This window comes from Rissa tridactyla, chromosome Z, assembly GCF_028500815.1.
Source record: "Rissa tridactyla isolate bRisTri1 chromosome Z, bRisTri1.patW.cur.20221130, whole genome shotgun sequence".
In the NCBI taxonomy this organism is placed as follows: domain Eukaryota; kingdom Metazoa; phylum Chordata; class Aves; order Charadriiformes; family Laridae; genus Rissa; species Rissa tridactyla.
The window spans coordinates 58,192,234-58,213,997 of NC_071497.1; the positions used below are offsets into that span (position 1 = coordinate 58,192,234).

At 45.1% G+C, this 21,764-nt stretch overlaps 2 protein-coding genes across 12 annotated transcripts in view; both read right to left on the reverse strand.

Annotated features, from left to right (window-relative positions):
• The window catches only part of DMRT1 (doublesex and mab-3 related transcription factor 1), a 59,798-nt gene extending 55,524 nt beyond the window's left edge, over positions 1 to 4,274 (reverse strand). For both annotated transcript variants that reach the window (XM_054185952.1, XM_054185951.1), the window contains exons 1-2: positions 3,981 to 4,274; positions 957 to 1,137 (exon numbers count right to left, since the gene is read on the reverse strand). In XM_054185952.1, coding sequence (XP_054041927.1) covers positions 957 to 1,137; positions 3,981 to 4,274 — 475 coding nt within the window. The remainder of the gene's footprint in view (positions 1 to 956; positions 1,138 to 3,980) is intronic.
• A 12,323-nt stretch (positions 4,275 to 16,597) lies between these two features.
• Positions 16,598 to 21,764, reverse strand: part of KANK1 (KN motif and ankyrin repeat domains 1) — a 115,057-nt gene continuing 109,890 nt past the window's right edge. For 9 of the 10 annotated variants that reach the window (XM_054185626.1, XM_054185625.1, XM_054185622.1 and 6 more), the window contains one exon: positions 16,599 to 21,596. In XM_054185626.1, the coding sequence (XP_054041601.1) occupies positions 21,534 to 21,596 (63 nt within the window). In that variant the 3' untranslated portion in view covers positions 16,599 to 21,533. Of the gene's footprint in view, positions 21,597 to 21,764 lie in introns of all 10 variants that reach the window. The other variant, XM_054185627.1, reaches the window with a different exon arrangement.

The window sequence follows — 21,764 nt, forward strand, 5'->3', positions numbered from 1 at the left end:
GATGCAACAAATCCATCTGACAAGGCTTTAAATGGCCTGCAAAACTGTCCTAGTTAATGCAAGGCATTGTCCACTTTAGAAGCATCTTTTTAACCGGGAAGTATATTCACCTGTATTATTGACATCAACACAGATGATTGAAAATGAATTACATTTCTTTTTTTTCCCCTCTATGTTTGTTCGCTTTTTTCTTTTTTCTGTCTATACAGCAGAAGTCAATTACACATTCAACTGCTGTGTCTGTCAGGTGTAAGCTCCGCATAGGAGAAAACATTTCGCCTAGAGACTTTAATTTAGCGCCTTTAAGTCCCAGTTGCACTTAGCCATGGTTTTACTGAATCCACAGACAAATATTGTTTGGTTTTTGGTTGGGTTTATATTGTTGTTTTGGTTTACAAGGGTTAAATGCAATACAGTAAGGTGTAGCAGAGTGGAAGGGCTGTGTCAGCCTTTCATAGTTCATCACACCTGGCCTCACAGAGCAAATGACTCCACAGCGAGTCCTGCAAGGTGGGTAGCTCTCTGCTGCTGGGGTCAATGACATTATCTACATACTCGGCTCCTATAAAATGCTGAAAACTCCTCAGTTTTGAAGAAGATACACAGCCAGCCAACACGCAGTTGCCAGGACTGTGGCAGAAGCACGTATTTTGGGAGAAAGGAGAAAAGCTCTTCATAAATGACTACTTGCAGGTATACACCCTGCTGAATTCAATTACAGTGCCAGTCTATACCAAACTAATTTTGATTTTCAAGTAAAAATAGTAACTAAAATATAAAAGACAGGCGCTGGGTTCATCCCTTTTGCTAACTGTCTGTCCCAACAGTGCAGCACCGCTCTCGGAAAAGGGACTCTCCGCAACCCTGCCACTGCAGGCAGAGGAAGAGGTGCAACAGCAGGTAAGCCACGTCAGCCCTTGCCCCACACCACGAGCATCCCTCTCCCAGCACTTTACCTGACAGTGTGCTAGCTGCCGTCGTGGCTGTACTCGAGTGCGTGGGGCTGCTGTTTTCCAACAAGAGACAAGAGCTGCCACCACTGTTCTTCTTCATGAACGTCTCGGGGGCACTAGGAAGGGGCACCGGGTGGCTGATGCCCAGTTCCTCCTCCTGAGCTTGCTGCCTTCTCAGCGCAACCTGCGGACAAGGAGACAGATGTAGGGCACATTCTCTGGCTTGAGCACAATTTATAATGGCAACAATGAAAGACTCAAGGCCAAAGCTGTTTTTTCCTCTTGGTAGGTACTCTCTATGGTGTCGAGGTCACGATCCAGCCAGCAGGTAGAGGATATAAATGAGGTTATAAAGTTATTTAAACTCAACCCCTTTTCTGTCCAAACATATAGGAACAAATCTATGAAATACTCTTGCTATATACATCTCCCTCCAACAGGTCCACATGAAGACATTAAAGCTGACTGTATTCACCCAACACAGCTGCCCTTGGGCAAAGCAAACTGTGAAAAGCAGAGAGTCACTACCCTCCTTGCTGCTGATACGCAGCTGCTGCGGATAACAAACTCATCTGCTTGCAAGGCTCTGCCGTGTCTCTTCATCAATATAAAGCAGCTCTTTATGAGGGCTTATACCTGCAATCCGCTGCTCTGTCCAACCTTGCTGGGCTTCCCTGCTGCCTCTTTGCTGGAAATCTATACCTTCAAGGGAATTTCAGTGCACATTACACTGTGCACAGACAGCTATCACGGCAGAAGCATGGCAAATGTAGAGAACCATCCTGAGAACATCTTGGTCAGTGTCACATGCATTGCAGACAGCCAGGCAGGCCAGGAGCAGAGGGAGCTCCTCACATCTTTCCCAACACTGATGTTATTCCATAGCTTAGCTGGCACTGGCAGAGCCCACAGGCACTGTGCAGTCTGGACACTGGTGCAGACAAACCCCACTCCCCACTTCCCGAAGATACAGAGGACCCCTTCTGCTTCATCTGAACTGGCAGACTGATTTTGCACAGCTGTCCTCCTATGCCAAGTATGGCATGTTGTCCAGGCAGCAAACATCATGCTGGGGGCTTTACAGCTACCTACCCTGCAACTTGCCAAGTGACTGATGTGCATCTGCGTTTGCACCTTGGAAATCTGTCCCAGATTACAGACTGGGATCGGAGGCTTTTCTTGCTGGAAATTCTCCTGGATAACTTGGACAGAACTTCCTTCCATTTCCATGTTCAACAGCAACATTTTTCTAATACAGATGTGTATTACCATTAGAGAAAATCGTGACAGCTCTTGCAATAGAGACATCCCAAACTGGGGGTGTAGACTTGCAAACACCACGGGCAACTTTGGCTTCACAACCCAACAACCTTGACCTGCAAAATTCCACTAGTGCCAAGGGGCTTATTGCAGAAATATATCAAAAAGAGGGAAAGACAGACTTTCGATGTGTAACTCCTACACAGATAAGGCTCAGTTAGGGAGGCTTTCAAAGCCACTTTCCGACACTAGGCAGGGAATAGAAAACCCCCAAGGAGGGCCAGCACCAGGACCTGCTGGCAGGAGGAATTCACTGGCTGACAAGATGCTGCCAGGCAGAAGAACAGTGTGTGCAGAAGAGCACATTTGTGTGGCAACACCCTGTTTCATGCTCCCTTCCCCAGGGCAGGCAGCAAGGGAATCCATGGTTATTATCCCGTGGTTCACACCGGGCTGAGAAAGTGCCCATAACCTGGGTATAATAACAACTTCTGGACTGCCATGTCACCGACAAGGAGGAATTATCTAAATGAACGAAAGCTCCCAGTAAGTTTAGAGGACATTTAGTATACCTGCACTGAATAATTAAATTAAAAAAAAAAAAAAAAAAAAGTGGGGGAAGGATTTAACCCAGCGCCGCTCAGGTTTTTAAAATCTGTCAGTGGGACATCGATTTCACGCGGGACCACGAAGCTCTAAAGGCTTAGTTGCAAACTGGGTCGGTGGGTCCGTTATCGCTGCCTTGCACCACCAGTCCTAACGCCTTCCAACTAATTTGTCTGCAAGGGACTATTTGGACGAACGAGAACGTGGAACCCCACCCACAGAGCGCAAGCTGCTAGTAGCCATCACACTCCCAGGACGCCTCTTAATGAGGTTTTCAAGATAAGGATCGCAAGGACTAATAGAGCGGTCATTTACATGCCAAAGAGTTGTGACTTCGGCGGAACTACCTAACGAAAAAAAGTTCTTCCTTCGCAGAACTGGATGCAGTTTGGTTTCTTAACGAAGACTACCGAGTCCTCGTTTTTCTAAGATGACCCAGCTAGACAGCTATCTACAGAACCTGTAAATATGCAAACCAGAACCTGCTCTGTGCAAAATCAGGAACAACGCCGTTAAAAAAAAAAAGAAAAAAAAAATACTTTTCGAAATCCACTCAGAAATGCCACCCAGCACCGGGAAAAGCAGATATACCGAACCTGAAAACGCCAGTGGAAAATATTCTCACTAATCAGTTAGTTGGGTAGGTTATTAATTGCCCAGTTTAAAAAAAAAATAAGCTGAAAAACATGAATCTGCCATTAACGAGGAGTCTTCCTCTGCGGAGGCTTTACCCCGCACCCGCGCACTGCCGGGGCTGCCAGCACGCCCCGGCTCTGCTCCTTTTCCGACGGCGATGCCCTCGGGCGGGCTCGCAGCCCAGCGACCAGCGCTCGCCGCCGCCTCACCGCCACTTCAGCCCTGCGCCCCAACAGGCCATCTTCCATTTTTATGCAAAAAAAAAAAAAAAAAAAAAAAAAAAAAAAAAATATATATATATATCTCATTAACACAGCGAAAAGGATCACTAATTGAGGCACGCGGCGGCGCAGCTGCAGCCCGGGGCGAGGCTCCCCCGCGGCCGCGCCTTCTCGCCGCGACCGCTGGGCTCCCGCGGGCACCGAGCGCCTCCGGGGCCGGCGGCAGGATCCCCCACCGCGCCGGGCAGGCGGCCCACCCGGACCCGGGGGGACGCCGGCGGGGAGGCCGGCCCGCGGGGCTCACCTGCGCTGCCATCACCCGCTGCCGCTCGGCGATCAGGCTGCACTTCTTGCACTGGCAGTCCCGCCACATGCAGAACCGCTTGTGGCCCTTCAGCGGCGAGGAGTAGCCGTGGTTGCGGCAGCGGGCACACTTGGGCAGACGCGGCGGCTTCTTCGCCGCCGCGCCGCCGGTCGCGGCGACCCCGTCGGCCGGGGCGGCCGCCATAAGGGCAGCCGCTTTGCCGAAGCCGCCCGCCTTGTCCCCCGGCCCCGCGGCGTCCGGGGGCTTGCTGAAGGCCGGGGAGTCACTAGTCATCGCGGCGGGTGAGGGGGACTGCCGGACGAGGGGTCGGTGCGGCTCTACCTTGCCCCGTCCCGTCCCGCCGCCCGGCGCGTTTTGGCGGGCGGGCAGCAGCCCGGCGTCGCCCCTCCCGCCGCGGCCCCCCACCCCCCACCCCCGGCTGGTCCGTGGGGCCGCGAAGCCCTCTACTCCCCCGCGGGGCCGGCGCCGAGGCTGGGAGAGCGGCCACCCCTCCCTCCCCGCTCCTCCCTCCCGCCCAGCCCGGCCGTCAGGTGGACGGCCGGCGGTGGGTGCTGGGCCGGGGCGGCTGTAGACCCCCATCCCGGCTTGCTGCTGTTGCCCGCAGGCCGCGCTCGACAGCGGTCTCTCGTCCCCTCGGTGGCGGCTCCGAGGCCGCCCTGCGGCTGCCCTACCCTCTCTCCCGGCCGGGGCAGGGGCCAGGCCAGGCCGCGGCCATGGCGATGACGCCGGCCGTGGTGTAAGACAGCGAGCCGAGGCGCGGGGAGGCCATTGTTAGGCCCTGTGTTCCCCTGGGGTGGGTGGGCGGGCTGCGTTTGCTGAGGCGGCCACCATGGCCTGGCCCAGGGAGAGTTGTGACCCCCAAATAGAAGGCCCAAGTTGGTGCCGCTCGGCTGCCCTCCTTCATGAGGCTTCTGGTGGCGTCTCCAGTTCACAGGTTACCTCACACCTGCTCGCGTCCCTCACTGGGTGCCCACACGCTTTGCTTGGTCGGTACCTCTGGGGGCTGGTGGTCCCAGCAAATGCAGGCGGTGGGGCTGTGGTGGCAACTGGGTAACTATCACCCCGGGAGCAGGCCTGGTGGCTACCATGGGGATGCTCCTTTGTGGAGGGAGGCAGGGGAAGAAGCTTTTTCTCTTCTTTTTTACATAGGCTCCCCTTCCAACTTGGCACTACGTGATTTATAGGCCCATGCAGCTCTACAGATATTATTTACAGTATTAATATTTCCTCTGTTACACCTTTAAATCTTTCCGGGCTCAACTTTAGATGACGCTATCTTCATGGTGAAATGAAACTATTAAATTACATCTCAATCTAAGATGAATGACAACTGTCAAATGAGTGACTCAACAGAGATGAAGCAGAAAGCGCCTGAGATTATGTGAGGCTGATTTATAAAGATTGCATAAAGATTTCTATAACCCCAGCTTCATGACTCAGCATATCAGAAGGTAATAAGTTACAGTAGGTAGAAATTTATTTCTGCTAGAAGAAGCCAAGGAAAGCTTCTCCCTCCTCGAGATCAGCTATCTCCCAGCTAATTCTGCTCAGACTGAGCCTCCCTGCCGGAAACAATCAGTGCTTATCCCAGCCTGAAGAAAGCCCCAGATCCTTGCTGCTCGATTCTTTCCATTAGCATTCACTAAATTACATTTAAGGAACTTTTTGCTTCCTGATACAATGCAGGAGACATTTATGGCGCTCTCTGTCTGCCAGAGAGACCATATTAGAACACTCCTGTTAGGCTCCATCTTGAGCAATCGGTCCTCACATGAGCCACCAGCAGAAGTTTGGTGTGGGGGTGTGACACCTGTTCAACTTGCAGAAACTGGAACTTTCCCCTTGCATCGCTTTGCCGGGATTGACATTTCTGATGTCAATAACTGCACATTTTCCTGCAAAAGAGGAGAAGATGAATATAATGTTTAGTGGAACTAAAATATGATTTGCTTATATGCCTGGTGGCATAGATGACTAATGCTTAAGGAGGTGAACGATGCAGACAGGCATGCTTAGCCTCTTATACTGGAATGTGAAATTCCTCCCTGAACGAAATCAGTTCTCAACTCGATGGGGCATTGATCAGGTTCTGAAACTGCTGTCTGGGAGCGAGTCTTGAAAGTGAAACTCCAGTTTGTGAAGTTCTGTGCGTGGTTGGGCATACCACAGGGATGTTTGCAAGTGTTCAAATGCAAATTGTCTTGAAGTCAATTGAAAATGCAAATTAAAGAGGAGATGAAAGGAGGCTAAATCAAAAGAACAAGAAAGGCAAAATGAAATAAAACCCAACAAACTGAGGTATGAAAAGGTAGGAGAAGAAAACGCACATCAGAAATGACAGGAGAAGAAGGAAGAGAAAAACTGGGAGTGAAAAAAGAGAAAAGAGCAGAGAAGCACAGCAGGCTAAGACAGACAAAGGAGAAATTATAGCAATCACCAGCTGCTTATATATGACTTTTCACTACAAACTAAGTGGTACAGCCAAGCTCAGAGATGAATCACAAGATGCAAAAAATGCAACAGTTCCAAGAAGAACGTTAATTTGTCTGCCTTTCATAACTAGTGTTTTCTACTCCTGCTTTTCAGGATAACTGCACAGATCTGTATTAACCATAATATTACAGATCCAGTTGGTGAGAAACAAAATATTAATGTTGCTAGTACCTATCTAGTATTTTGAGTTCTGGATGAATACCACCAAAATGCCTAGGTGCCTGATGAATGGAAGTACGTGGTCAATCCTTTAACGATGAACTGCTTTGGTTTTGCTAGCTCAAGCCACACTTTTGAGTATGGTTCTAGTGTGTAATGTTCATCTCAGATTTTTTTTAATGGGTGTTTGGTGAGGATGACAACATGTTACTGTGTTTGGCATCCATTGGAGTCATGAAGGAGTAGAAGATGGTTGTAAACTGCTAGCGGTTCTAACAAGAATCAGAGCAATCTCACTGCAAGTCTTGAGGAAAACGTAGTCATTCATTTAATGTAAGTCTGGGCATCTCTGATTTGAATCCAGTGATGATGTCAGTGACTAAACATTACTGCAGTTTGCCAGCACCTTTGGAAATAACTGTAATTAATGTTTCTGGTGAAAAAAAAAACCCACTAAACATAAGAAGACTCAAATGACATTTTGGGTTTTTTTTCTAGGTAGCTGGTAGTTATCCTGTAGCTTTAATTTTTGTATAAGTCTTTAAAGTACGAAGTGTCATCTGTTCGTGACAGTCCATCTTTTGCCAATGCATGCCTTTGGCTGATCCCTTGAACCTTGCAAAAATGTTTTATTTCCTAACAAGATCATAATTTTAAGGGACAGATGTGAACAAGCCGTGTCCCCACCGTCACATTCATCATTACTGAGCATGTCAGTAGGGTGATCACAAATTAAAGAGGACTCAATTCTGACACCATTGCCTGGAAAGTGAAGACCTTTAGTTTCACAGAAGTCAGCAGGGTTGAGTGCATTACTAAGTCCATCTTAATTTTTTTTTTTTTTTTTTTTTTTTTTTTTGCTTTCAGTGGGTCAGGCCAGAAGGTTTTTTCCCCCTCTGTCACAGCAGATCTTTTTCACTCTCCCAGGTCATTTTACAGACAGTATCCCCAGGGCTGGTTGTGGATCCCTAACAGAGACTCAGCCGCAGGAGTGGTGAGGGACAGAAGATCAAGCATTCGCACTGCTGGTCCGCATTGTTTGAAAACAATGTGTCCCTGCCCATGGCAGGGCGGTTGGAACGAGATGATCTTTAAGGTCCCTTTCAACCCAAACCATTCCATGATTCTATGAAAACACCAACGTGTCCATAAACACTCCGGACATTTAGAACAACTTATTGAAGGCAGCCACAGGGAGTCAAGCAAAGGACGGAAACGGTGCCAGCATGTTCCCCCGAGGCATTGACAGGGGCTGGGAAACTCCTCAGTGCCGGAATTCAGAGCTTGCCTGCAGCTTTGGGTCTCTTGGCTGCCCTACAGCCGTCAAGTTAGCAGAATAAACAGGCGTACAGCTACCCCTGTCTCCAGTCCTGGAGCTGCATTAGTCCACACGTGTCATTTACTTATGTGAGTCATCGTCTTGATATCAGCTAGCCTACATGTGTGAGTAGCTAGCCCCCCCATGCAAACATAGGTATTTTCTGTAATGACAGGCATGATGGTGACAACTAAGCCCATTGAAAAGATATTTCAGGAAAAATCCAGTAGGTGGCATAAATAAGCCATGAATTTTTTGCAGTTTCCCTCGTATGCTTGTGCCATTCTCCTCTTTCTTTCATTCATTCCTTATCTTAAACCTCCTTTAACTTAGAGGAAAGCTAAAGTTTTGTCCCCTGGCTCTTAAAGCACAACCCCACAGTCAAAGTTTTGTATTTCAAGCAGAGAATTTTCTTGACACTTTCTGGCAGCATATAGCTTTTTTTTTTTTTGGTGTATGTGTGTGTGTCTTTTTCTGTATTCATGTTTTGACACTTTCTATTTTTAGGTTATACTTCTAGAACTGCCTGCACCACAACCTAAGTGTTTCTTCTTAGGACAGGCAGATCTGAACCCAAATCTTGCCTTGAAATGCCCAATATTTGCAAGAGCTTAAGATCAGCTCTAGAGATGCTGTCTCAGACGCTTCTCTATGATACTGTAATAAAGTATTTGCACCAGCAGCGTTACTCAAGATCAATGAAATCTGATAAGCCACTGATGGACTTTGCTAAAACTCTTATCAGGCTGAATCCTCCATTCAGACATAGTATTTCAAGTGCTTCATTCTTCCTGGCTCCAAAAAGTGTTTCTAGGGGGCCCCAATGTGCTACTTGCTCCTCTTCTCCTCAGACTCCTTTTTACCTTGCCATCTTGGTCTCAGGGGCTCATGTTCACTGAGTGAACAACTGAAGCAGTTTATAGCGCTGCCACCACTCAGCTATTTGGTGCTTTTCCTCAGTGAGAGTTAGGAGAGTCCCTGGGGAGGGGGTCCACAGCCTCTCACCTGAGCTCAGGGACTTCTTTCTGCATCAATCTGGAAAGCTGCCATGCCCAGCTCTGCTTGCAAAGCCACTGGTTGTTGGCAAGATGGGTTAAAATGTGTACGCTCTTTGGCACCCCCAGTTCATGTTGTCTTCTCTTGGTGCAAATCCAGACCAGCTGGGAAATTAAGGTGTGACACCCATCCAGGGGACCCCTCTCTAAAGGGTGCAAGAAGGGGTGTTGTCAGGGGATGGGGAGCAGCATCAGCTGTATCACAAATTAGGGAGCAGGTCCGCCACAACAGGCAACATGCCTTAACGGCCATTGAAGCAGAAGTTTCATTCACACTGTGCTTGCTGGTGTTCTCCTGACACGTGGAACAGGAGCCTCCACATCAGGAACTTGAGATGAGCTATGGATGAGAAAAGCCACCAGCAATTCTTGCCTGAGTAAACACGTTTGTTAGCAAGATACACACTAGTCATAATCTAGAGTTTAAGGGTCCCGATGTCTGGGTTATCGTAAAAATTATATATGTAAAAATCAAGAAAAAACTGCCTGTAACAACGCATGGCTCTTCCCCTTCATAGTTGTATGCCCAGCCAATGGCACTGGCCCACAGTGCTCAATAAAAACACAATTCGCTGGAAACAAAATTCACTCTGTTACATAGTGCCAAGCACAGTACAGAAACAAAGCAGTTTTCAGGTACGATGAAGCAAATAGAATGGAGATATTTAAAAAAAACATGTGTTTGTCCTGTCACTGCTGTGACTAGTTTTACTAGTAACAAGGATAAAGAACAGAAAAAAATTACCATTTTTTTTTGCTAACACCTATGTTCTCCATTTTCTCATTTGTTCACACAAGTCAGAATCATTTCATGCAGGTTTAAAGGCTGAAGAGAACACGCTGTCAGCTCCTTGGAAATTTCAATCATTGTTAATAATTGACTTGGATAGCTATTTGGAGGCATTATTAGGTCTGACTTAGAAGTAAAAAAGTGAGTGTGGGGAAACCACTGGATTGCTTCTTCTCAGTCTTCATTGTTCATTTTAGGCACACTTAAAAATTAATTGGATCCAGTGACTTAGAACATTGCAGACTCTTGCATGACTCATTAAGCTGACATTTCCAACATTTGTAATTCACACTGTAAGAATGATAGAATCACATAAGCCATCTATATGTTCGAGCTCCTTCATCAGGGTAGGCCTACTGCAGAGAATGCCCTCAGTTTTGAATATCATCATCAATTCAGCTGCAAGACATCTGTAATGGAGCTGAGTTTGATAGACTGCCAGAGTGTGAAAAACTAAGCTTCAACCTCTTAAAAATAGGCAACACAATTAATTGCTACTTTTTTATTTATGGTCTTTAATCTTTTAATGGATACAGTTCAATTCCCGCTTCATTGAGCAAGCCCACTGGTATTTAAAGGAAGAAATAGATCATTTCAAATTATAAAGCACTTGCTTTACTACTTACACTGTCTTTTAAATTTTACAAGTTTTTATTGTTTTACATTCTTGATCTTCAGTAACCTAAAACTGCTGGAGCTCCATGATTGTGAGGGATGGTTTTGACTGAGGTAACTGAAGGAGCAGTTTTTGCTGTGTTGATTTATTGGCTGTCCAATTTATTTAGTTATTTGTGCATTATTATTTGTTGCTCTTAATTCTGATGCTTGATAGAAGCAGAAGTATTGTTACAAGATCTTCTGAATTTATTTTCTTCTTTCTTCTTTAAGCCTAAATAAAGTATCCTTTTCACATAATATTCTGCTCTCAGGGGAGCACATTTCATTCTGTGGGACTTCGCATTAAAATCAGTCTAAGAGCAAAGTTTCGTGCTGCTTTTCCCTTATTTCTTCCCCCTTCCTGCGTGAAGTTTTTCGAATCCACTGAGGAGGGGCAGGGCAAGGGGGGCAGGTGTGTCAGAATTGCCTCCAGCAGCAGCTGAGCTCTTCTGAGTATTTTAATCAAAGCCAAATGACTGTTACTTAATCAGCCATGCTGTGAAATGACTTGATGTGAGCCGCTGACCTTTCGCATCTCCTAGGCTGAGAAAGAGGGATTCTTCTTCCCTGTCAGCCTGACTCTCTTTCCGCGCAGCCTCTCCTGTCTCCCCTCAGTGCCCCGGAGCCCACTGAGCGATCGGGCAGTTCAGAGGTGGTCCACAAATGCTGCAGACAGAGTGTTGTGTCTCCCCATCATCAAGGGCTCATCCCTTCTCCATGCTGGGGATCCAGTTTAGAGGAAGGGCCCAGGAGACCTGGGTCCCAGGAGACCTACACCTCTCAAATACAGCTTTGCTTAGTGCCATCAAGATGCAGATAATCACTTAGCTAGTTGGCTTCCTTAGGTAACAGTTTTCTTCTATCACTTGTGTGTCGGTCAGCAATGCCGGGTTGATGATCTCTGTACACCTTATTTGCACATTAGCTAATTAGGAGTAATATAGTTTCTCTAATTCTATTGGCTACAAGGTGCTAAGGAAGATGACACATTGTTACAAATGATTTAAACTGTCAGGCTATTAATTATAACTAGGTTGGCTTTGTCTAGACATGGAGATGCCTTGTCAGGTGATGGGGACATTGTGTGGAAACTAATTAGCCAGGCATCTTAATTTTCTGTCATCCCTATGCAAACAGTGTCTCTGGCAGATGCCAGAATAAAGGTGTTCTGAGCCCAGCTCAGCCAACCCAGATAAGTGGATGCAAATATTCACACTGACTGAGTAAAATCTTTTTAAATACCCTCAGTGTTTGAAATTATAACAGATAACGCACAATAAGGTTGAGAACAAAGAGTAGCTTTGCTGCATGCTTGTTTAAGCTATTATTTTCTCTTACATCTTTTTAAGAAGCTAAGGCAGCTTCTGTGAATTCACAATAATAACGTTTTAGAAGATTGTTCATGAGACACTTGAAGGTAAGCAGGGTGCATCTCTAAAATTGCTCAAGTATCTGTTAACACAGTAGCCCACAACTCCTCTCCGCAGGACTCACTGTGTTGTACCATCTGAATGATACATACCTTAAATACCTGCTTGGATGCTCACTTACCTGGTAGCCCATCATCCTGGTGATGTTCTCGTCCACTGGCTGAAGAACGCATGCCTTAAAGAACTTCCAGTAGCTGTTTATTCTTATGTGCTCCAGCGAGATGTCTTCTGTCTTTTTTTTTAAGGCAAACTTTGGGAATAAAATAAAAATTACACACTCACTCCCATTTAAAAAAAACAAACCAACAAACAAAAAAGAGTCACATCATGACATCCCCTTTGTTAAAACAGTAGGTGTTACGGAGCTTGGTGATGTTGTTACAAGGAATATCTTGCAATTACCTTTTGTTCCTATTCAAAGGAGGTCTCTAAAATCATTGCTACTAGTGATATTAAGTTCTAAGGAACACCACGTGACCACTCATGAAAGATGGTCAAAATAACTGATGTGCCAGACCAACTCATACAAGATTGCACTGTTATTCATAGTTTTTAAGTGGACTGGTGAAGGTGATGGTGGTAGACGGGGACAGTTCCAGCACTGGAATTCAGGAATGCTCTGGCCTCAAAATGCTCGTTAATACAACCCTCTTTCTGGCAGAGGAGTGACTTCCACGCAGTGTTGTGTTTTGATGTAATCAAAGCAGTGGGAAACACAACCTCATTATGATGAAGGACTCATCAGGTTACTCACAATCAGTAACACTGGAGAGAATTATAGGAGGCAGGGACAGAGGAGCTGCACTTTTTCCTTGCAAATCTACACTCACGCTTTACTCAAAGCTTCATTTAAAGCCAAAGCTAAATTCCCACATGCAGCCTCCTCTCCATCTTCGCCCCACCAGCATCTCAAGGAGAAGACATGTGGCAGTTCAGGATGGCAACTTAGGCATCTTTGTGCTGTGTTTTTGTTTAACATTGATATCGACACACTCAGCTCAGCTCAGCTGCAGAGGAGGATCAGGTTTGCTGCCTGTGGAAGGCAATCAGCTATTTCAGGTGCTTTCCAGGCAGTCTGTGTTTCATTTCAGGTGAAAGTCTTTGGAATAGCTGGTTCCTCAGCACAAGTATTTCTGTGCTGCAGCAGTGTGTCTAACCCAGCTTGTTTTCATGCCCCCCCAGTAACAATGGTAGATGATAGCCTCTTTTTGAGGTTTGTATCTGCCTTTGAAGAACCTTTTCCTTTCAGGTTTGAAGAGAATAATACACAAACCTTCTGCAGTTGGAAGAGAGTTTTGGCCTTGATTCTCAGCTGCTGTAAGTTAGGGCAAACGTCCCTTTTGATCTGTGTGCTGGTCAGGGGCAGAAGGTGACATGTTTGTGTGTTTATCACACTTTAGCTGGAAAAGGCACACCTGGACACCAGAAACGTGTCTCCTGCATCAGTATGCACGGCAAGTGATTCTCTTAACATCCTTAAGAAAATCATCCTGTAATCTGAGGGAAACTTTAACTCCTAGAGCAGAGGTAGATCTCAGAGCCTGGGTAGCCATCTTAATACTTCTCACTCTTGGGTAGATCAGTTCCTCACAAGACAAAAAAATGTGACCCCTAGAGATTTCCTAGAAGGTGATGTCAGGCTCCTGAACTTATTCCATGATGACTTGATAGAAGAGCTGTAGGGGTTTTGAGGTTTAGCACAGGGTTATGTGGTGAAGTTCCTTTCTCTGTCTATGGAGCTTACATTTCTGTTAGCAGTTGTTTTGCAACGCTCATCACTTCTTCCAAAGGCAATGCTTGGGCACAGGCCACAGCATTTTTCCATCTCCTGACCCCAGATCTCATGAGAATACTGCTGGGCCTCCTTTTAAGCACAAAACTTGGGTTGAAAGCAGTGGGCTACTAACTCAATGTTTGTTAGAGAAAATAACTAAGACCAAAAGTTGCCTCTGTTGGCTTGTACCATGCCCTGCCCTGAAATGTCAGCAGTGGAAAGGGGGAAAGGAAGAAAATGAATACCAAAATACTAAAAAAAACCCAAACCAAACCCAACAAAACCCAGTAACTAACTGCTCTGTCAGAGTCTGGTTGTTTTCCTCTGCATGCTTGCAGCCGTGTTGGATTTATCCCGTCTGTAGAGGTCTCCCCGCTCCGCGAAGTGACCGGGGAGGCCGTGGTGGGGAGGGAGGACAGCCAGCACCCTGCTGGGGTGAGCTGGGCTCTCCAGCAGGTCCACGGGGCACAGCGGCAAGGCACCGGATGGTTTTGTTCGCACAGCTTAAAAGCAGGATTTACAGTCTTATCTGTAGCCTGTTTTCAGAAACTTGCACACATACTTACCCATTTTCATATAGCTGTGTGTGTCTCCTTTGTCTCCAGTTCTTGACCCAATTCTGACCAAACATGAGCGGTTGTACAAAGGCCAGAATGGGCAGTTATCTTGTGACACTACAGACAGTGATGGTGACAAGCTCATATTCATTCAAAAACTCACACAGACTTCCCAAGAACTAAAACCCCTTTTTTGCAGAACTAACTTGAAGAACTTTCTCACCTGCAGCTGTATCTCTTTGCTTTACTGCCCCTTTGCAAATCATCTGTACGGCTTATTATTTCAGCAGTCACATACTGTAGGATGTTTTAAATTCCTTATTTACAGGATTTGTCTCTTAGCAAAACAAAAGTATCCTTTTAAACTTATTCCTTATTTTTCACCTTCCAAGTTGTTACCAGCTGTTGTTTGCCTGGTTGATGGTGGCAGCTTTTGGAGCAGTCTCCCCGCGGACATACTGAGTATGAATAATGTCAAGTTGTATTGCATCTTCAGGGTCAGGTGTCTCTCTGATCCATCTGAAGTGGACAAAAAAACCCGCACTGACTATTTCTGCTCTCATTGCACTGCCAGCTCTTGTTTAATTCACTCTCTGGCAAGTTCTCTTACATTACAGATTTCTAACTTTCTCTCACTCCACAAAATTTTATTATTTTTCCTCAGTGGTTTCACCCTGATTTTCCTAAACCAAATCTCATTTTATTATCATCCTGTGTTTCTGATATCTCTCTCAATCTCTTTGTACAGCTGTTCTGCTCACACTCCTCCCAAATCAGCATCCACTGCAGATGGCATTAACACGCTTCTTGCTCCTCCTGCTAGGCTAGTGATGCAGATTAAACCACCACAATAAAGGGCCTCTGAGCAGATATATGTGGTTGGACTGGAAAATTCTCATGATAAATTTGCAAGAATGAGTGCATGGTTGGGGGGGAGCCACTTCCTGGGCTAGCCCCTGCCTGCTAACACCTGCCTGGTACCAAGCGGCTGTGGATGGCTGGCTCTAAGTCTCACTCACCTCTGGGACTAAAGAAAAGTTGCTCTTCTGATCCCAGAAAATGCCCAAGAGCAATGCAGGGGCACCAAAGGATGACTGCCAGAGACAGCAGGTGGCTTTTCTTGCCTCAAAGAAAGGTGTGATACCATGGCCAGGAAGCAGAGAAGGTTCTTTATTAATCTGCCTCTTTGCCATGGCATGCAGAAGAAATGGCATATCTTCATCTCAGCAAAGTTAATGTGGCTGAGTGAGGAAGGACAGTATTACTGGGGGAGCATAAACTACCCTTTCAACTCTGCAGCTATCCAAACCTTGTAAGGAGAATGCAGCAAAGGCTCCTTCTGCAACAGTGACTAAAGCCATTAAGTGAAAAGCTGAAGAAAAAACGTGTCAGTATATCTCCTAGAAACTTTGCTACTTCCATTCAGATCAGCACTTCCAGATCATAAAAAAGCACGCACACTGCTTTGAAAAAACGTCAGCCGTTACATTATCTAAGTAATCATCCTGCAAATGGCTGTAGCAGTGTTTAGAGGACGTGAAGATTGACTTCTGCTATTCATGGCTGAAATGTATTTAATAATACTCCATTTTTAGAGTATAATGATGCCCTTATTTACAGGTCTCTACTGTAGAGGTCATTGAAGGGCAGTTTTGTATAGCAAGAACTATTTAAACAGCAATTTATCTTTGCTGGTGCTGGCTGTGTTGGCTACTCAAACAGAAGATGCACAGACGTGGTTCCTAGTGAGAAGTGGCGAAGCAGAAAGACTACCACTCGCTGAGTGGCACAGGGCAAACGAACGAAGCACAGGTGGGTAAAATGATAGAGGGGGGAAAAAAAAGTCCTTCAAGCTTGTCCCCCATGCCCCTCAGCACCCCCTGTAAGGCCCCAGCCACAGCGCTCACAGCAGGTACCAACTGCCTGAAGGCTCCTGTTTTCCCTGATGAACTTCTCATTCCTGAGATCTCTTCAGGGGTCATGCATGGGGTGGGAGTGTGGGTGTGAGGAAACATGCTTATCTTTTTCTTTTAGCAGGAAAAGCTGAAAGTATATACCATTAAAGAAGCAGAACACTTACAACAGAGGTTTTGAGGCACTGAATTAATTACTCATCTATAGTAAAGAATCATCTGATATATTGGTTATATACATATACATATGTATATAATACATACATACAGCCAAAAGGCAGTACTACTTCCAGCATGATTTACTCATGTGCGTTGTTCACGTTGCCTAAAAACCTGGCAGGAAAAGATGTGCTGTTTTACAAACAACTTTAAGAAGTTGTTACAATCATCTTTGCAAAAAAAAAAATAAAAAAAATGTTGTATTATTTCCTGCATAGTATCTTACACAGAGGTTCCCAAACATTCTTGCAGGTAGCACGCCGTTCTGCAGCTCCTTAACAGCACTTTGCTGTCCAGTGGTACTTGTTGAGAAGAGATGAGGTACTGATATGTTGGGTGATGTCACACCAGCCAAACAGAAAGTGGAGCAGCTGCTGGAAAAAGACAGGAACCAGGTACCTCAGCTCTAAGCTGGCATTTCTGTTCAGCGTACGCATGCAGAGAGACACAACAGCCAAAGTGAAGTGAAACAGGCAGGAATTTTTTAATTGCCTTCCCTAGCCGTTGCATTAGTGAGTGCTGAGTAGTGAAGGTTAATACTTTCGCAGCTCCCAACTGAAATATGAAACAAACCTGAGTCTGGGTACTCCTTTCCTCTAATCTTATTGTGGCCATTTCTAGGTGTGTTTAATGCAAAATCCTCCTTGTATGTTTTTCAACATCATTCTTTGACCTCCTACCTGTGTCCCTTGTCCCATGTCAGGCTCTCAGGGACAGGCTTAAGCATCCCCATGTGAACTGAACATCTGAAAGCCTCTTTTTAGCGAGGAAATGCTTGTAGTTAAGCTTTCATTCGATGGACCTGAATGCAGCCACAAGAGCGGGAAGGGACGAAGTTTACAGACCTGGAGGCAGACACAGAGCCCAGTGAAGAGAGCTGCTCGCAGCTGCAGTAGGAGTGTGAACGCTGCTTCAGCCAGCTCTGCTGCTGCCTTTCAAAGGCAGGAGGACGTCTGTAGCCTTTGGGCCACTTCCATCCCAGCAAACAGAGCCAGTCCTGTGTGTCAGGGATCGACGCCAAGGCTTGCATTACTCAGACCGTGGCTGAACTGGACCCCGAGCAGGCCAGACTTCTCAGCCAAAAGTATGAGACACCAGGAGAAACAGACATAAAAACTATTTCTAGAATAACTTGAGTTCTTCCAGCTGTATCAAGAAGAGAAAACCTCTGAAAATACATCTTGCAAAAATGCCTTCTTCAGTCATTGCATTTAGATCAATATTGTGTTGGCTAATTTCCATAATTTTAAAAGTCAGTACCAGTAACCCTCACCTCTTATCTCCTAGGGTGATTGTAAGCGGCAGCTTCACTTAATGTATGACAGTGTAACTGGAAAAAGACAGTGATGTATTTTACAGTCTTGAAATAGTGCCAGAGCTTTTATATATTCACTGACAGTTGGAGTTCAAAGGTGATGACAACATCATGCTTGGATATACTGAGAGTCAACCATTACCTGATCTGAACTGAAAAACAAATGCCAGGAGGAGTGTGTAGGGGGAGCTCAATTCAGAGGTGGTATGCATGGTAAACCCCTTAATCCCAGCACCTGTGGTAAATGCTATCCAGCATTAGCAGGTGGAATTAAATTTGGCTTGCAGAGGGCATTGGTGGATACAAACGCTTTTGGGAACCTCTTAACTATTTCCTGGGAAAGGGCCTGACTTCCACAGCGTGAGCTGCTTCAGGTGTCAACCTCTTGGAGGCAGGAGGACCATCCAAGAGAACAGAATGCTAAGGGAAGTAATTATTCTTTCTTCCCCCCCCCTTTCTTTCCTTCTTTCTTTAACTGCTCAATCCATTAAGTCTCCCCTAATAGGATTTTAGGCCAGAAATGACAGTCACTGACTTGGGTAAAATAATCAGTTTATTCTGTACTTTTCACCCATATCCACCAACACATGCAAAGTTTTGGTTGCAAAAGCCAATCTTCCTGACATGGCATACCACAATGACCTCCTTCACCCCACAGCTAAAACTGGTGGCACTTTGCTTTACAAGGCATTTTAACGGAAGACAATGAGCTTTTGGGAAGAAACTCAACATTGCACAGAAATGCCAAGTCCACAGCTTCATCGAACATTTTCTAAAGCTCTATGAGGCCAATTCTGGGTCAACCATTTTGCTTACCAGGAAAATGGCACCTAAATAAATCCAGGAACTCTTAAGTTGCATAAACTGACTCTTGCACGCTGTTGGAAGGCTCAGATTCCTCCCCAGACTTCTGCCAGTTAAGGCCATTAAAAAGCAATGCAATCACTTAGAAAATTTTAACCCCTAACATGTTGGTTTCTGATAAACCAATTCCCTACAGGGAAAAAAATGAAGGAATGTTTATTTCCACATTCCTCTTCCTATGCTTTTTTCCCAAGTAAAAAAAAAAAAAGTATTACAGTACATTTGGTGACTTTCCCTGTGTCACCTGAACCACTGGACCAGTTTTTTTAAACCCTTCTACAATAGTTGCACAGCCAGGACTGCCAGGGAACCCAGGACTCACATTGATTAGTGGGACAGGGACCTGTGCCAACCCAGAAAATAACAGTCATGGCCCTCTGCTCTGAAAAGCTAAATTCACAGGCATTTAAAATTTTTTATTAAGCCTCAGGCAAATATGCATGTGTGCAAATTAAGCACAGTAGCAAGGCACTAGTGCAGCAACAAATATCACTGTTTAAAAAACTATTCTGGGGGCAAAGATCTATTAGACATGTTACTAATTAACATATCTTCTACAGCAATACAGTGACACTACTGAAAAGGACATTATCAGACAGTTGAGCACACTCTTTAGTGAAGTCAGACTTTGAGCATACAGGCTTTAAAACTGCTGTCACAGAATCACAGAGTATGTCAACTTGGAAGGATCATCAGGTACAACTCCCTGCTCCTCACAGGACTACCTAAAATCACTGTCAAGAAATATAAGCCAGAGCTAAAGGTATGATTACTAACTTCCTTAAGGATGCACAACTAGACTGCTTTTGGTAAAATCAGTGCTAAATAAAAATTTAATTCTTGGTAAAACTGAAAGTATAAACATGTCCCTAGTCCGAATTCTGTCCTGGCAATATAATGTCTCTCCACTAAACAAGAATTTAATCAATTAGATACAGGCAAGCATGTATAAATAAGCCAACTGATTTTCTGTAAAATTAGAACAAGTACTGGAGAGAGATTAAAGCAGTCATCCTTTTTCTGCACTTCATCAGCTTGATTTGAATAACTCCAGCACTATGTGTGTTTTAAACTCAAAAAGACAAGAATAGATTATCTTGACATTGCTTTTCAGACAGTTGTTTGAACAGTGACAAGAGTTGGCAGACCAACAAATGTAAAAATGAAGCAAAAGCCAGCCTTTTGCCATGCCTGAGGTGAGGAGATCCAACTTGCACTCATTCTGCTGAATGAGAAACCCACACAGCTCCTAAATGAACGAGGAATTTATTGGGAAGCCTGTGCGGGTGTCACGCACTGCGTGTGACCACGTCTCAGGTCATCGGGTGGATGCACGTGTGGGGCACAGCTCAGCTCCCTGCTACGCAGGACAGCCAGCGCCCACCCATCCTGGCCGAGCGTGGCTCGCAAAGCGAGGGGCCTTTGCTTCTGTTTAATATTTTTACAGCTGCTGCTACTGTTTGCCATCAGTCTGGTGTCACCTTATTTTCACAGTAATTTGGCGAGTTGGTGACATACCTGTTTATGCAGGTGAGTCAGCATCCACACAAAATCAGATGCCAAGCAAAGACAGACTCATCAGCTAGGTCTGAACTGACAAGGATACAGACACACTAGCATAGGACTTCCTACACTGCCATCTAAAAATCATCCCCTTCAGCAAGCTGCCAGGATTGTTTGGAAGAAAAAACTCAAAAGGCTTTTATTTCGGTTGGTAACTACTTTGCAGAGAGCTAGGTCAAACTGCTTGAAGACCATCCTTTGGTGCCTCCCCATGATACTGCACATGGCCACTTCACTCCCAAAGAGCAAAGGGTCCAACCTCTGCAGCAAGTGCAAGACCAGCAAAGGCAGATCATCTTGGGCGAAGCTTTTTACTCTGCCAATCAGCAGGAAAAAGCTAGTTTGGGCACTGATGCTATTCGCATCAGCAGCCCCCGAAGGCTGAGCTATGCAGTCCTCCCTGCCTTGACTTACCAATCTGTCCTGTTTTGCCCCTGCAGTTGTAATTTGCAGCATATCTGGATGATGGCAAATCACATGTAAAACAGGAGAGGAGTAAAACAGCATAACGAATTTTTATTCTGAAAATATGGCAAGAATCTAAGGCACTTCAAACATTTCAATACACATGACTAAAGTGAATGTGACAAGGTAATAGCATTCCATAAATACGCACCGAGAACTACGCTCAATTCCACTCAAGGGGAATATACAGCTGGTACCTCTAATTTTACTCTCCAATAAACACATATGGAGCTTATAGACTGACACAGTTAATAAAAATATGGTAACAGGACATGTAATTCTTCATGTAGTTTTTAATTATTAAGGAATATAAAATGTTGAAAATACTGTGCGAGTTAATTTTATAGATACTAGTATCTTTCATATAAAAAGTTATACATTATCCCCAATTAGCAACAACTTATTTAGTGAACTTCAGACCTGACAAGAGGCTCTATCCCCAATACCTACCCACTCACCCACCAGCTCAAGATCCACGGAGCTGACTATATAAGCAACTGCAACTTCTGAATTTCAAAGTAATTAAAAACATCAAAATCATGTTGGAATGAAATTTATGAAAAGGTTACTGTGATAAAGTCTAGGCATAGTAAATACAAGTATGTTTTAGAGCGATTAAAAACAAGTCACCGGGACACCCCTGCACAGATAGACGTCTGTGGCTGCCCGTAACACAGGAAAGGATAATCTATAACAAAGAAAAACAGGATGTGTGCCAGTGTACGGAAAGACGAGTAGGTGCGCAAAAGAACAGTTCTGGCTAAGGTTCTCAGCTAAGCACTACTTAACTATATGCTTGCTTCAAGTTTACAGTTTTCTACCTTTAGCACTAGATCTCTGCTTTCACTTTGCTGGTGAGTTCAGGCACAAGACAATTACATTCAGTATCTGTCTCAGTAAAACAGTAATATTTAGCAGCTTAAAGATGGCATAGAGATTTTTACAGATATTCATGCACTACTACTCAAACGTGGCTCTGTGGGTGGGACCAGGCGACGTCTTTCTGCTAAGCCTAGGAGTGCCCTAGAAAAGAGGAAAGAACAATTAATCAAAGGGAACACAGCAACACCTGTGTTTTTGTCACCAGGTCAATAATTAGCACTACAATGATGCAACAGCACCTCTGCTCACTAGCCAGAGTCAGTGAACCTTGCAAGTGTGCTATCTTCACCCCCAGATAAAAGGGAGGAG